We start from the raw sequence: 15,035 nt of genomic DNA on the forward strand, positions 1-15,035 counted from the left end.
GCTCCGTGCCTGGCTCCTCCTTCCTCACATCCCCACGGTTGACGCTGGACAACCGTGACAAATAGCTGTTCTTAGATTCATTATTAGTTCAACATTGACAAATAGTAGTTGACTAATATCAGGAGCCAAAAAGAAAACAAAAAACAAACTAAATAAATATTTCAGACGCTGAAAATAAATTATTACGGTCGTTTAAATTTGCTGTCAGCAAGTTAGGTCTAATACATGTAGTCAATCTAATGAATCAATATTACATGTAAAAAGTACAGAACTGAAAATGAAACTAAAATATAACGGTAAATGAACTGGTTCTTGTATAAAACCTTTCTACTCTCTACAACTTGCCTCATTCATGCACTCACTTTTTTCTATGCTTTTTCTCTGTAAGTGCTTTCTATCTAACATTAATACGCATTCATCCTCCCGATGGATGCATCGGAGAGCAACTTGGGGTTAGCATCTTGCCCAAGGATATTTGGCATGCAGGCTGGAGCAGGCGGGCATTGAACCAGCAACTTTCTGATTAGTAGGTTTCCTGCTCTACCTGAGCTACAGACACCCCAATTTGTGGTGCTTTGGAAACAACACGTTCTCATCCCAACAGGTAACGATGCTATGTGACAAATCATCGGTATGTGTAAATGTGTTTTTTATTCTGATCATGAATCGCTTTGTAAAACAAGACCTGATAGGGTTAAGGTTAAAGTTATGGTTAGAGTTAATGTTAGGGATAGGGCTGGAATGGACGGCTGGAGCCTCTCCTCCAAGTGTGTGTTACTGCCGCGATCAGCATTCTGTTGTATGCTTTTCTCTGTAAGCGCTTCGAGCCTGTACTTTTTTGCTTTAGCTGAGTAATGAAGTTGAATCAGTACTTTAACTTTCACTGGAACAATAGTATTTTTACTTCTACTTAAGAATGTCTGATCTTTTGCCAACTCTGGCTGTCTCTCAGTCTTGGAATACCCACTTGTTGTCCAGCAGTGTCCTGGGAATATGGGAACTAGACAGACTGGGGAAACAATGGGAGGAGACACAAAGATGGAATCACTTTTACCATCTTTGATGTATTTGCTGGTCGTCTTATTTCTTCTATTTTGCAAGCACAGTGTTGCAATCATTGTCTTTGTGGTACAATGACACAGGTAGAATGCAGGTGTTTTCATGTAACACGATGCCAGAAAGATGAGTAATGTGTTTTGAAGAGAAGATAAAACATCATGTTTGAACAAAGATAAGCAGCAGACACGTCTGTGTGTGAGTTATTCAGGTTCAGTAAGAAGGTAATATGTCTGCAGAATTTGTAATTCTTATGAAGATATTGCTTGTACAATAAATAAAATCCCTTTAACTTCTTCTTCTGGAGAGTGTCTTTATATATTTAGTCATTTATTTAGCCTTTATTTAGTAGTAACTCTAGTCGGGGATATATATCAGAGTTTACTTTCAGATATGAGCATTGTGTTTCCTGTGGATGAATGAATGAATTATTTATTTATGTAATTTTTGAAAGACTGGCTCATGTAAAATCTCTGAAAGTATGACACAGCTCTCCTGTTACACTTTATGGACACCTGAGCTTCACCATGAGGGCCTGTCTTTATTCACTGAAATCCACTTTTATAATGAATTCACAGTAATCACTGACACCTTCAGAGCATTACATTCATTAAAGACGTCTTCTACACCTACTCTTCCAGACGACCGACACATACTTCAACCACTGCAGGTTAACCAGCCACTCATCAGTAAAGCAAAAACTAAATGTAAATGTCCTCATGTGGAAAAGACTGAAACACAACTCCCACATATCACTAATGTAACAGATCCATTTAGGGAGAGTGAGAACACTAGGCTGGATGTGTTTTAATGCAGGAACATTCATCATGTCTTGAGTTCAACAAATCATTTACATTGAATATGTGAGCTGGATGGTTACACGATACAATGTGATTGTCAACAATAACTGCAATGAACGCTGGTTTGAGGGCGGAGTCAAGGAGGCCATTTACGTGAAAAGGGAAAGACCCTCTCTGAATCAAGGAGGGGGCCTAAGGGTACATCTGTCACCATCTTACAATGCTGTGATTGCAGCCGTTCTCCAACTCTCTGTGAATGGTACTCAAGACCATTGATCAGTGGTTGTTGATCAATGGTCATGAGAATTTGCATAATCATGATTAAGGAACTGACCTCCCAGCCCATTGTTCCTTCAGTCGGCTGGTTTCTCTGACTGAAAACGCTACGTCCAGAAGAACAGGATCAACTTTTGGAGATTTACTTCCCTGGATGATTGAGCACGCATCAAGACCTTTAATCAGGCCAACAAATATCTTGTACTCAATTTTAGCAGCAGCCATTGTGACACTGATGATAAAACTTGTGTAAAAGTGCGAAGCTGTAAAAAAGTAATTATAAAAAAGCATTTTTGTAGCTGAATGTTACTGGATAGCTGTTTCATCTGTAACACATCAAAATAACCTGCTAAGGTTTAATAGGCTATAAGGAACACACTCACTTCCTGAGCCCTGGGCAATAAGAGACGTTTTGTGTTTTATAATTTATTGATATGTTTGATCCTTTCTGACCTGCGTTAATGAAGCAGTCATTAGAGCACCATGTCCGCTATAATAGTTCTGTAGTTTGATGCTTGAGTCGTTGCAGACTTGTTGAAATTCCCTCACCCGTCAAAGCAGCGTCTTTGTTATTGGAGTCCAGCAGATGGCAGTGTTTCACTGTCTGACGGCTGTCTGAAGCTTCAGCTGGTTTATCCGTTTGCTATGTTTGCCATGTTACAGTGGGGAGGAAAAACTCCTTTTTGACAGGAATATCTAGACATGAGTGATTACTGCAGTGGGGCACTATCTGTGCTATCTATAAGAAATGTTAGCAACAATAAAACTCTGAGGATCAGGGCTCCATTTCACTCCAGTGTTCAGTGGCATTTTAAAAGAGTGAATACCGACGCTGAATGTCTTTGTAAAGCAAAAGCACTTTGTTAGCCTTTACAGAGCAAAGCTATGGATCAATGTGCAGTGAAGAAAAATCGAGGTGGCCAGTCTGTCCTTTCCTAACCAATCACAGAGCTCCTTACATTGTTGCGCTGGAGAATAACTAAATATAATATAAAGATGATATTGAAAATAATCTTTTGTAGAGTCACTACTTAGTGGGCAGAGGACAGTTATCACTTTGCTGGATGCTTTAAAGTCGCATGTTCTGTATTTGCAGATTAACAGGATATTAACAGATTAACAGCTTTCATTAGACTTCATATGATAATCAACAGTGAAGTGTTTCTCTTTCAGTGTTTATTCTTGCTCATTGAATGGTCTCTGTTCAGATAATATGCTGCACTCATCTCATGTTTCTTTAAATACGGCATCACTTGTCCAGCTGTCAAACTCTGAAAGAGTTACAGTTTCACCACTGAGCACTTTGAATGGTTATTCTTTTATTTAAAAGCACTTATTCTAGCTGCATCATCAATACGACAAAAACTGTGACTTCAACAAAAATGTATCTAAACATATTTAGGGGGAAATGTTCCTACACCCCTCATGTAAACGTTACACCTCCAAAAGGGAGAAATAATCAGAATAAGGCGTAATCATTGTCTTGATAATAATGACCATGAAAATGAAACTAGGCCTACCTTTAGTTCAGCACACTCAGTGTTGCATAAAGACATGCGAACATGCAATCATCCATTCTGGAGCCTACTTTTAAAAAGAGCGAGCTGTTTATTCTGGCTGAGTAGCAAACAGAACCAACCATGAAAACCTAAACTGGGAAAACACTCGGAAACCTTGAACACTGGGAATATGGAGACACAGGGGGTAGGTGAACAGACACTCTGACAAAGGACAGAGGAAAACAGATACAGTATATACACTGAGGGGTGATCCGGGAGTGGACAAACATGGGAACACAGACTAGGATTATCAAAATAAGACAAGAAGTAGCACGAACACAGACTGAGATAAGGACACATGAGCTTGACACTAGGATGGAAATAAACAAACATGGGAACACACGACGGACTGAGGAGACAAGGACAACACACAAAGAGAGGGACACTGGAAACAGGTAAAGGAGACAAAAACCCAGAGACAGCACTAAGACACAAAGAGAGGGAGACACAAGACGGGCTGGGGACACTAAGGGGACGCCGAGGACAGAACACAGAAACGAACTCTATGACAGACATTACGTGACAACAAGACTGACATCCACAGGAGACACAGAAAAAACAATAATCAGAAAATTCACGAATGCAGGAAAAGTAAACTAGGAAACTTCAGTCAGTATAAGAACACAACAATAATGATGAAGCAACATTCAAAAGTCCACCAACACAAAACACTGGGACAAAGACCCAGAACCATGACACACAGACACTGACAGTGTTCTTGTTAATGCTCTGCCTCCTCTGGATCTTTAGTTAGCTAAAGTGGACTGCAGTCTTTCATTTATTGATATCATTAATAGTTTACCCATATTAGACTCTTTAGTCCACCTGAATCAAACATAACAACATGTTACAAGCTGTTTTGCTGCTTCCAGTGTCTCAGATCTCATGCAAACAAGTGGCTGGCTCAGTGAATGTTAATTTAGCACATGTTATATAGAATAGAATAGAATAGAATAGAATTCAACTTTATTGTCATTGCACACGCACAGGTACAGGGCAACGAAATGCAGTTTGCATCCATCCAGAAGTGCTTTAGTGATATAGATATATTACAATATATATTAGCAATAGTATAGATATGTAAGTATATTACAGAAATGGGTCTATTATGGTATGTTATAATGTACACGGTATGAAGTATGTTGTGAATATTCTATAACTATAAGTATGTACAGGCTGTAGTGAGTACAAGCTATGTACAGGCTATGAACAGGATATAAATATGAAAAACTATACAGAATATGAAATAAATAACTTTACAGAATCTGAGATATACAGCTATACAGAAATGGGAACTATGCAAGTTGTAAACAGTTGTAGGGTTAAAGATTATCGAATGTACAGAATGATTATTTACACAGAGCTATACAGTAGTGCAGTTAAGATAAGTGAGGGTGTAGATAGTTTCTACAGAGGCTATATAAAGTGCTAGTGGTTGTGAGTGGTGGTTCAGTCCATGTTATTATTGTGTGTTTGAGGGTACAGTTGTCCATTGTGGGTGTGTGTATGTTCAGTCCATGAGTTTAACGTGGGTCAGATGTCAGGAGGCAGAGTTCAGGAGTCTGACAGCTGTGGGGAAGAAGCTGTTCCGGTACCTGGTGGTCTTAGTCCGGAGGCTCCTGTAGCGCCTCCCAGAGGGCAGGAGGGTGAAGAGTCCATGTGATGGGTGACTGGGGTCTTTGATGATTTTCCCAGCCCTTTTCAGACACCGCTTCCTGTAGATGTCTTTTATGGCAGGAAGTGGTGCTCCGGCGATGCGCTGGGCAGTTTTCACGACCCTCTGCAACGCCTTCCGGTCCGAGGCAGAGCAGTTCCCGTACCAGACTGTTATACAGTTGGTCAGGATGCTCTCGATGGTGCAACGATAGAAGTTCACCAGGATGTCTGAGGACAGGTGGTTCTTCCTCAGAGTCCTCAAGAAGAAGAGGCGCTGATGAGCCTTCTTGACCAGCTTGGAGCAGTTGGTCGTCCAGGTGAGATCCTCGGAGATGTGGACTCCCAGGAACTTGAAGCTGCTCACACGCTCCACAGCCGTCCCCTTAATGTGGATGGGTGGATGTGGGTCAGCATTCCTCCTGTAGTCCACGATGAGCTCCTTGGTCTTCTCGGTGTTAAGCAGCAGGTTGTTTCTGTCGCACCACTCAGCCAGACGATCCACTTCCTCCCTGTAGGCGGCCTCATCGTTGTCACTGATGAGGCCAATCACCGTGGTGTCATCTGCAAACTTAATGATGGTGTTGGAACCATCAGCAGGTCTGCAGTCGTGGGTGAAGAGGGAGTAGAGGAAAGGGCTCATCACACAGCCTTGTGGTACACCGGTGTTCATTGTGATGGTAGATGAGCAGCGGTTATCCAGCCGGACATGTTGGGGGCGGTTGGTCAGGAAGTCCAGTAACCATTTGCAGATGAGGGAACTGATGCCCAGGTCTGTCAGTTTCTTGATGAGTTGTGAGGGGTGGATTGTATTGAATGCTGAACTGAAGTCTATAAACAGCATTCTGGCGTAGGTGTTGTTGTTGTCCAGGTGTGAGAGGACAGAGTGCAGTGCGATGGAGACTGCATCCTCTGTGCTCCTGTTCTGGCGGTATGCGAATTGGTGGGGGTCCAGGGTGGGGGGGAGACAGGATTTGAAGTGTGCTAGGACCAGCTGCTCTAAGCACTTAGTGATGATGGGGGTGAGTGCTACTGGGCGGTAGTCATTGAGGCAAGATGGGTTGGAGTTTTTGGGTATCGGGACGATGGAGGTGGATTTGAAGCAGGCCGGTACCACAGCGTGGGCCAAGGACAGATTGAATATGTCTGTGAGCACTCCTGCAAGCTCCCCAGAACACGCTCTGAGAACACACCCGGGGATGCCATCGGGACCTGCAGCCTTGTGGACATTGATCCTGCTCAGCACCGCTCCTACATCGGTGGGGGAGAGAGTCAGAGGTTGGTGGTCTGGCGTCATGTCTGCTTTGGTTGTGGTTGTGGGGTTCCCTCGCTCAAAACGAGCATAAAAGTTGTTGAGCTCGTTGAGGAAGGAGACATCAGAGGATGCGGGGGAGGGTTTGGTGGTCCTGTAGTCTGTAATGGTCTGGAGTCCTTGCCACATGCGTCGGGGGTTGGAGTTGGAGAAGTGTTCTTCTACCTTCTTTTTATAATGGTGTTTGGCTTTTTTGATGCCCTTCTTTAGATTAGCCCTGGCTGTGCTGTAGGCGTGTGCATCTCCTGACCTAAAGGCGGTGTTGCGGGCCTTCAGGAGGAGACGAACATCCCGGTTCATCCAAGGCTTCTGGTTGGGGTACATGGTGATCCGTTTCTGGGTGGTGACCAGAAACGGCTCCAGCCAGGTTGGAATACACATGGTCTAAAGTCTTGTCTCCTCTGGTGTGGCAGGAGACATGTTGGTGGAATCTGGGGAGGACTGTCTTTAAGTTGGTGTGGTTGAAGTCGCCAGCAACAATAAAAGCAGCCTCGGGGTGTTTATTCTGGTGTTTGTTAATGGCTGCAGAAAGTTCTTTCATGGTCCGATATATCTCTGTTCAGATATTATGTTGTACTCATTTTTTTCCTCTATTCAAATAAGAGCAGTTATTGTTCATTTAATCAAACGCTGCTCTATCATCCATGTAACGAAAACTTTGATTCTCTTCATCTGGATGTAACGTTTTCAGAATCAACTTTTTTGGGAGCTGCAAAGCAGTTTCAGCTCAGAGCACCGTTCATGTTAACTTTTGCACCACTTATTGAAGCTGCATCATCATTTCCATCGAAGCTGTGTGTTGACACAGCTTCTTCTGTCATTGCATCCTCTTGTTTTTTTCTTGCTCTTGGCCTTTGTCTTTGAGCCAGAGAGATGGAGGTCCATGGCGTCATGTAAAACTACTTTGAAATTCTGACCATTTGATAATAAATTGTGAAAATGTATAATTTGAACATATTTGTTTTCACTCAGCACTACAAGCTGTATGTTCTTGCTTTTGAGCCCCGCACTCCCTCCTTTTTCCAATTCGTTTACTTCTCATTAGCACTCAGGGATCTGCACAGCTCAGGAGTCACTGGCTGTCCCCTCTGTGACCTTCCCCAAACTGCAGCTTAAATTCATGCTCAAGCCATCTGCCATTATCTACTAAAAATGCTATCAAACCTAAAAAAAGGATGCGGTCTCAGCTGGTGAAATTGCATTATACACCGCTTTGAGGCAACTGTAGATAATTCATTTATCATTATTCAACATTGACAAATAGTAGTTGACTAATATCAGGAGCCAAAAGGAAACAAAAACAACAACAACCCCAAACTAAACTAATATTTCAGATGCCGGAAAAAAATGATTACAGTTGTTCAAATTTGCTGTCACCGAGTTAGGTGTGATACATGTACATCAATCTTACATGTAAAAAGTAGAAAACTGAAAGTAAATCTGAAATATAAAAATGAACTGGTTCTTATATAAAACCTTTCTACTCTCTACAACTTGCCTCATTCACCCAATCACTTCTTTTTTTTCTCTGTAAGTGCTTTCTATCTAACATTAATACACATTCATCCTCCCGATGGATGCATCGGAGAGCAACTTGGGGTTTGCATCTTGCCCAAGGATATTTGGCATGCAGGCTGGAGCAGAGGGGGATTGAACCAGTAACTTTCTGATTAGTAGGTTTCCTACCTGAGCTACAGACACCCCAATTTATGGTGCTTTGGAAACAACACGTTCTCATCCCAACAGGTAACGATGCTATGTGACAAATCATCAGTATGCGTTTGGAGGCATGCGAGCCGTTTGGAATGAATCTATACATGTAAATGTGTTTTTTGTTCTAATCATGAATCGCTTTGAAAAACACTACCTGATAGGGTTAAGGTTAAAGTTATGGATAGAGTTAATGTTAGGAGCCTCTGCTCCAAGTGTGTGTTACTGCTGCGAGCAGCGTTCGGTTGTTTTCAAATGGGAATCTGGAGCATCTCATAAGGATGCGGAAAGATACCTTTCACGTTACTATGAGATGCCTCAGGCCATGACAAACTTTTGGTATGTTATAAGAACTGAGGGCAGCTGTATTTGGGCCTTTATTGGCTACAGAGATTCATTAGAGGTAAGGGTAAGGAAATGTGGCTTCCAGTAATTGTCCTGAACATACACCTGAGAAAACTTCAAAATCAGAAAAAAAAGCATCAAAGTAATCTTAAAATGTGTAATGTGCTTGTTACTCTGCTACAACTGGGATCATGTACCGCATAAAAAGACTAGATAGTCTATGTGATGTGGATGCTAGAGCGAAAGCCATGGTTGATATTTGACCTTGTAGTATTTTATAGTTTCCTTCCTGGAGCCAAATAGAGAAACAAATGAAGGCCCCAATTGCAAGAAGATGCTAGCATAAAACAAGCAATATAAAGACAACATATTCTGATCAAATAGCGCTGCAGTCATTGTCTTCATACTGGTAGTGATGATGCATTTCTGATAAATGCCTGTAAAAGAAAGACTAACCATATATGGTGCTCAGTGGTGAAACTGCTTTGTAAGTTCCTTACAAACCATTTTATACTGATTAAAAAACCAGAAATGAGAACGCTATATCTGAGCAGAGATAAGCAACAGACAGCTGTGAAAGTAAGATATTCAAATTCACTGAGCCAAAGACGCAGCTACAGAACTCATGACTCAAGAGTTTGCAAAATATATCCTTTCAAGAAACAAAGTTAAAAATGAGCTTATTGTTCATTATGATAGCGAGCGATATTCCACAGGGCATTGACAGATCCAAACCACTTCACACTTCACACACTTTAGAATTAATCCTGAACAGCTCACCACAACATTGTTTTCTCCACGGGATCTGCACACAGGAAAATAAATAATGATGGGACATACTGAACATTTGTGGAGAAATCCAGTACGTTTTTTATGAAGCACGTATCAAGGCTTGCTTATTTAAGAGTGAGTAATGTCTCTGATAAGAAAATTATTAGAGTCTTGCTGTTTCAGAAAGTGGTTTGAGTGCTGGTGTGATTAATGACCATATACAGTGGTCCCTGGTTTATCGCAGGAGTCACTGATAGATGAAATCCATGAAGTAGCCAACTTTATTTTTTACAATTATTATAGATGTTTTAAGGCTGTAAAACCCCTCACTACACACTTTATACACTTTTCCCAGGCAGGCATGAACATTTTCACACTTTTCTCTCTTGTTTGAACACTCTCAAAGTCTTGTAGAAAAATAAGTCCAGTGTTATAGAAGGAAACCAAAGGCACCCGCCGGTGACGATGTTTTGTCGACATTGTTGTGTTTGTTGGGGAGAAAACTTACAAACATACAGTACAGCACGTCAGAGTCACACTGCTAGCGATCGAAGCTTTATGTAAATTTGACCAGCTGAACGCATTCTGTACTGTACAGGAGACACAACACGAGATTGATTGACAATGGTCTAATTGTCTACAGCCAGTCAGGACGCAGAATACAATGCACTTAAAAAAATAAATAAAAAATGCAACAAAAAAGAAAAAATCAGCGAAACAGTGAGGGACCACTGTATGTGCTATTGGATCCCTGCAAAATTCTTCTGCTCATGTTGGAGATTCACCTTTTTCACCTCTTTTTGTGTGTGTGCCAAGCAACTGGGGTACAACAACACCTAATCTATATAATCTAAGCAGAGGTGCATCTATCCAAATCTTTACAGGCTTTCTGTGGGATACCCTTAAACCCCTGCCTACTTAGTACCACGTGAAAGGGTTTTTCTCCAGAGATGGAGAGGTTATTACTAGAGATGGACCGATCTGATATTGCGTATCGGTATCGGTCCAATACTGACGTAAATTACTGGATCGGATATCGGAGAGAAATAAAAAATGTAATCCGATCCATTAAGGCCAAAACAGAGAGAATGAAGAGGAGCTTCTTCCCCCAGGCTATTCGGGGCCTGAACCAGGTGTAGGACTGGACTCTCCCAAACACGTCACTATAAGACTGGACTCTCACACACGTCACCACACGCACCACCACACATTTCCTATAATCCTATAATTCCTATAATTTATAATCCTTATCTTTATAATCTCTTCTGCTATTTGCACATTCTTTACTGTAAATTCCTAAGTTAATTTGTAAATTTTTGTAGTAAATTGTAAATATTGTAGAACTTTTCTTCTGTCATTTAATGGTCGGGCATTGTACAGCTACAAGCATTTCACCCCCATGTCATACTGTGTATGGTTGTGTGTGTGTGACAAATAAAATTTGAATTTGAAATTTGAATTTAATTGTCAAAATCCACCATATTTGTATTTTACTTTTCTATTAATTCAGGAAAATGTCTCACTGACTCCTTACGATAACCTTTAAATGTGCGTGCAAAATGATTTTGAGACTTAAAGGAAACAGAGATGCATATAGGATTTTAAGAAATTAATTCGTTAATTTTTTTCCACAAACCGAAAATTATATTTAGTTACAAAATTTTCAATAATTTTTTAAGGTCTGGTGAAATGGGAGGAAACATTGTGACAGTCATATGAAAAGCTGGGATGTGATGCTGTTGTTTCATCAGCTAAGAGAACAAGACCAGAGAGATCAGCGTTGTGACAAAGAGCAGACGGCCAACAGCTGTAGTGCCAGCAGTTGTACTACTGGGCTGTGATGTAGTTGTCATCCCAGCACTGTTGCAGAGGTCACCCTGGCAGCAGCTGGTTTCTGCTGGAGTGATTCCTGTGATCTGTGGAGATTGTGTGCTTGAGCAAATCAGCTTGGAGGCGCAGCCCTTTACAGTCACCTTTTGTCCTTCTGCAGTCACTGAGGAAATGAAAGGAAGGAATAACAGAACATTTGTCTGAGCAGAAAAGAACAAACATGCAGACACTGAATCCTGTCGGTATATTACTTGCTGATGAGATGCAGTGGTCCTCATTTCCGTTGCAGTTTAGAGTTTGTGTGCAATCGTTTCCAACACATTGGAAGCACTTTTTCCCATTTGGAGATGAGATGCTGCCCTCTGTTGAATACAGAAATATTTGTAATATTTGTTTCCCTGCTTATTTTAACTGTGTGCCAAAAACATCAGCTTGGAAAAAAAACCAACAGAAAACAATATGTTACTAATATGTTTGTTTGAGAATTTTCAATCAGGAAATTTTCACAGATTGATTATTTTGCCCTGATCTATTCAAGCAAATACGACGATTGACCCACTTTAAAATTTCTCAACATATTTGATAAAAAGATTTTTTATTTTTTAAGTTTCAAGAACAGGAAATTAGATTTCAAAATACCAAGAAGCATGATAGAAATTACCAGGGGCAGCTTGAGAGTTGCAAAGATCAGAGGTGCAACACTTGCTGGTAATTAGAGTTCGGGCGCCTCCAAAGTTGATTGAGGCCTGAACACACTCCTCAGCCGCAGCACAACTTTTACCTTTAATATCAACCAGTTTTGAACCACCTGCAACAAAAAGACGAACCATTGAAAACTGAACCAGTTTAAAAGAAGAATAAAATAAGAACTATACAAAATCAAACCTGCGTATGAAGCTATTCTGACTGATGCACACTGAGTGTTGGAAGGACATTCTTTTGTTGTCTGAGCGCAGCTTCCAGAGAGGTCCGGTATGCATTCGTAACATTTCAAAGCACAGGCTGATAAAACAAAGATAAAGACAAGTAAACTTTCTCTTGCTTCCAATGCATGGACATATTCTAAAACATTCACTAAAACAGTTTGAAAAATAGATGGCTAACAGTACAATAAATAGTGCAATCATTTGTAGAATTGACAAACCTTTACTAAGATGTAATGACACTTGTTGTAAAAGCATTAAAAAAGAAAACATTTCATTGAATATTACAGAACTTGCTGGTTTAAAAATGTTAAAGAACAGATAACTGAACAAAAACTTGCCTTTAGGGAGCAGCACAATCCCAAGGATCAGCACAAAGATCTGCATTGTGTGATGGTCAGATAGAAGTGAATTTCTGTTTAGTTTCTGTTCAGTTTATAAGTAATTCTTATTGGGGGGAAGTGGTCTTCTTGCTGTGACCACTCCTTAACTCCTCCTTTGACAATGAAAGAACCTGACTATCAAAAACAAGCCTTTGAAACAGCATATATGTATATATGAATAGACTTCATAGAACCTATATCTAGATAATTAAATTGGTATTAGTTAGAATTCTCCAAAGTTAAAATAGAATAACATAGAATACCTGAATCTCAACATATGTATGAGGAAGAATAATATCTATTAAAACTAGTTTAAAAACCTGTTTAGTTCCAGTTTGTTTATTTGTTTGAAGTTTTAGTGATAATAAAATGCCTTATTGATTTTTGTATCAGTGTATTGATGACAGGTGGCTATATATATGCTTCTATTCATAGCTGAAGTTTTAGTGTTATTAAATTGCTGATTTTTGTATCATATATTTGATGGAATATTCTTTAAAGTCGTTTCATTCTATTGCTAAAATATGTTTAGGCTGCATTTAGGCTGCAAATCATTTTCTTTTAGAACGGACGTGAATTGTTTTTTTTTTTCTTTGATAACCAGTGACTGTTTCAGTTGTCAGCAGAGTATGTTTTAACCATGCAACCACTCTAGTGGCACTGAATGAAAAAAAAACTGACTGTGATGCATGCTACATGCATTCTACAATACAACATATATCTTTAAAAAACCAGGCCCACCAGTTCTCTCTTTCATTTTTACCATACTTTTTACAAAGGTAATAACAAGACAGAAATCTGTATTTTCACCTTATAAAACATGTTAAGTATCAGTGCATCAAAACTGAAACACAGTCAAGAATGACTTGAATTTAAAAACTATTCTCGCATTTTTATTAGACATGTGCTGAGAGAAGACACTTTCTTTTCCCGCTCACCACCTCTGCACAGGCTGTAACTTTATCTGTAACTATCAGAATTCCTGAGGACAGTCCCAGGACACTATAGAACAAGCAGGACTCAAAGTCTGAATAATTATATTTATTTTATGTCCCAGTGATGTTTGTTTTTTTTCAACATCCCATTCAGCTGCACTTCTTTTGTCTTTGTGTGATCTGATCAGTGAAATAAAACTGTACATAAGAGCAGTTAAACACGTGTCAGCAGAGCAGACGACTGTATTCAGAGAGGGCCGAGGACTTTTTCACACCATCCCAGATACGAGCTGCATAGTGAAACCTGTGAAAACAAAGAAAGTTAAGACAGGAAACAGAGGGATAAACTTAAACGAAATCCCAATAATGTCTCAAGATTTCACAAAATTACAGTGACATAGTACAAAGAAGAAAAAAATCAAAAATTGTATGCATTTCTGCACCAACCTTAATTATTAACACTTTTACTTTCTTTATATGGCATGGAAATATGTTTCTTTTCACTGTAGTATTTCATTTTCAATTGATATTGTTTTAAGCATGTTCAGAAAAAAATTAACCTGATATCCCACAGCAAGAAATATTTTTCACTACTCTGAAAGTTTTGTGCTTGTAGGTACATGCAGCAAGTTGCACCTCAGAAAACTATTTCACAACAAACCACCAGCGCTCATTTTCTGTTGTTTACAAAAAACAAAACAAAAAGACAGTAGGTTGTAGTCACTGAAAGTAAAGGGAAGCAGAGAGACCCCTCATCTCTAATAGATATTTTGCATTTCTTCCACAGGGATTAAAAACTGTTTCTATGAGAGTTCAAAAACAATGACATTTATGATGGCTTTGTTGAGCAAACCAGTTTAAAACATAAAACTGATTCTCACCCTGGGTGCAGGATGTATTTACTTGGTTGTCTCACTTTTTTTTACCATGGATTAGTCACCTACACTTTTTGAATAGTGGAATATGAATAAAATAATTATTCATTTATAAATAAATAGTACTGATATGATGTTTACCAGTTTTTCTCAGTGAGAATAGTGTGTGACAGCTGACAGCGGGGCATGGCCAGTATTTGGCTGCGGAGTTTTGAAACCATGGTGGAAAAGGCCGGGTGTCCTCTATAGCCGGGGAGCAGAGAGAACAGTGGGTACGTTCCTGACCCTAAACAACGTACAAAGATTCATTTATTTTTCACACAACACACGAGATGTCACTTGAGTTTTACCTTATGAGAAGAATAAATGTTTGTAACCTGCTTTGGTCAAATTATCCTCCCCGTCATTTTCCTGCACAGGAAGCAAAAACATATTGACCTCGGTTGTCAGATAGTCCTGCCCCAGGCCTGGGAAGACATTGCAGTCAAGCATGGATAATGTTCCTGAGAATAAAACACATGTTATAGTTGTGGCCAGCCTGTTAATCCACTTCAGAAGTGATGCTTTGTTTACAGGACTACAAAACCAAACACATTCACTAAAAACC

The 15,035-nt window shown here is 39.9% G+C and overlaps 1 protein-coding gene across 1 annotated transcript; it reads right to left on the bottom strand.

Moving 5' to 3' along the window:
• Positions 1-9,745: 9,745 nt before the first annotated feature.
• LOC146681875 (uncharacterized) lies at positions 9,746-15,035 on the bottom strand. Its single transcript, XM_085447608.1, has 7 exons — positions 14,806-15,035; positions 14,570-14,714; positions 12,577-13,857; positions 12,198-12,314; positions 11,974-12,120; positions 11,564-11,674; positions 9,746-11,475 (listed from the first exon to the last, which is right to left on the bottom strand). The coding sequence occupies exons 3-7, from the start codon at positions 12,620-12,622 to the stop codon at positions 11,234-11,236; spliced, it is 663 nt and encodes a 220-aa protein (XP_085303734.1). The 5' UTR covers positions 12,623-13,857; positions 14,570-14,714; positions 14,806-15,035; the 3' UTR covers positions 9,746-11,233.

This window comes from Copadichromis virginalis, linkage group LG23 (assembly GCF_057382275.1).
Source record: "Copadichromis virginalis isolate Kocher_CV1m ecotype Utaka linkage group LG23, C_Virginalis_male_GT1.1, whole genome shotgun sequence".
Taxonomy (NCBI): Eukaryota; Metazoa; Chordata; class Actinopteri; order Cichliformes; family Cichlidae; genus Copadichromis; species Copadichromis virginalis.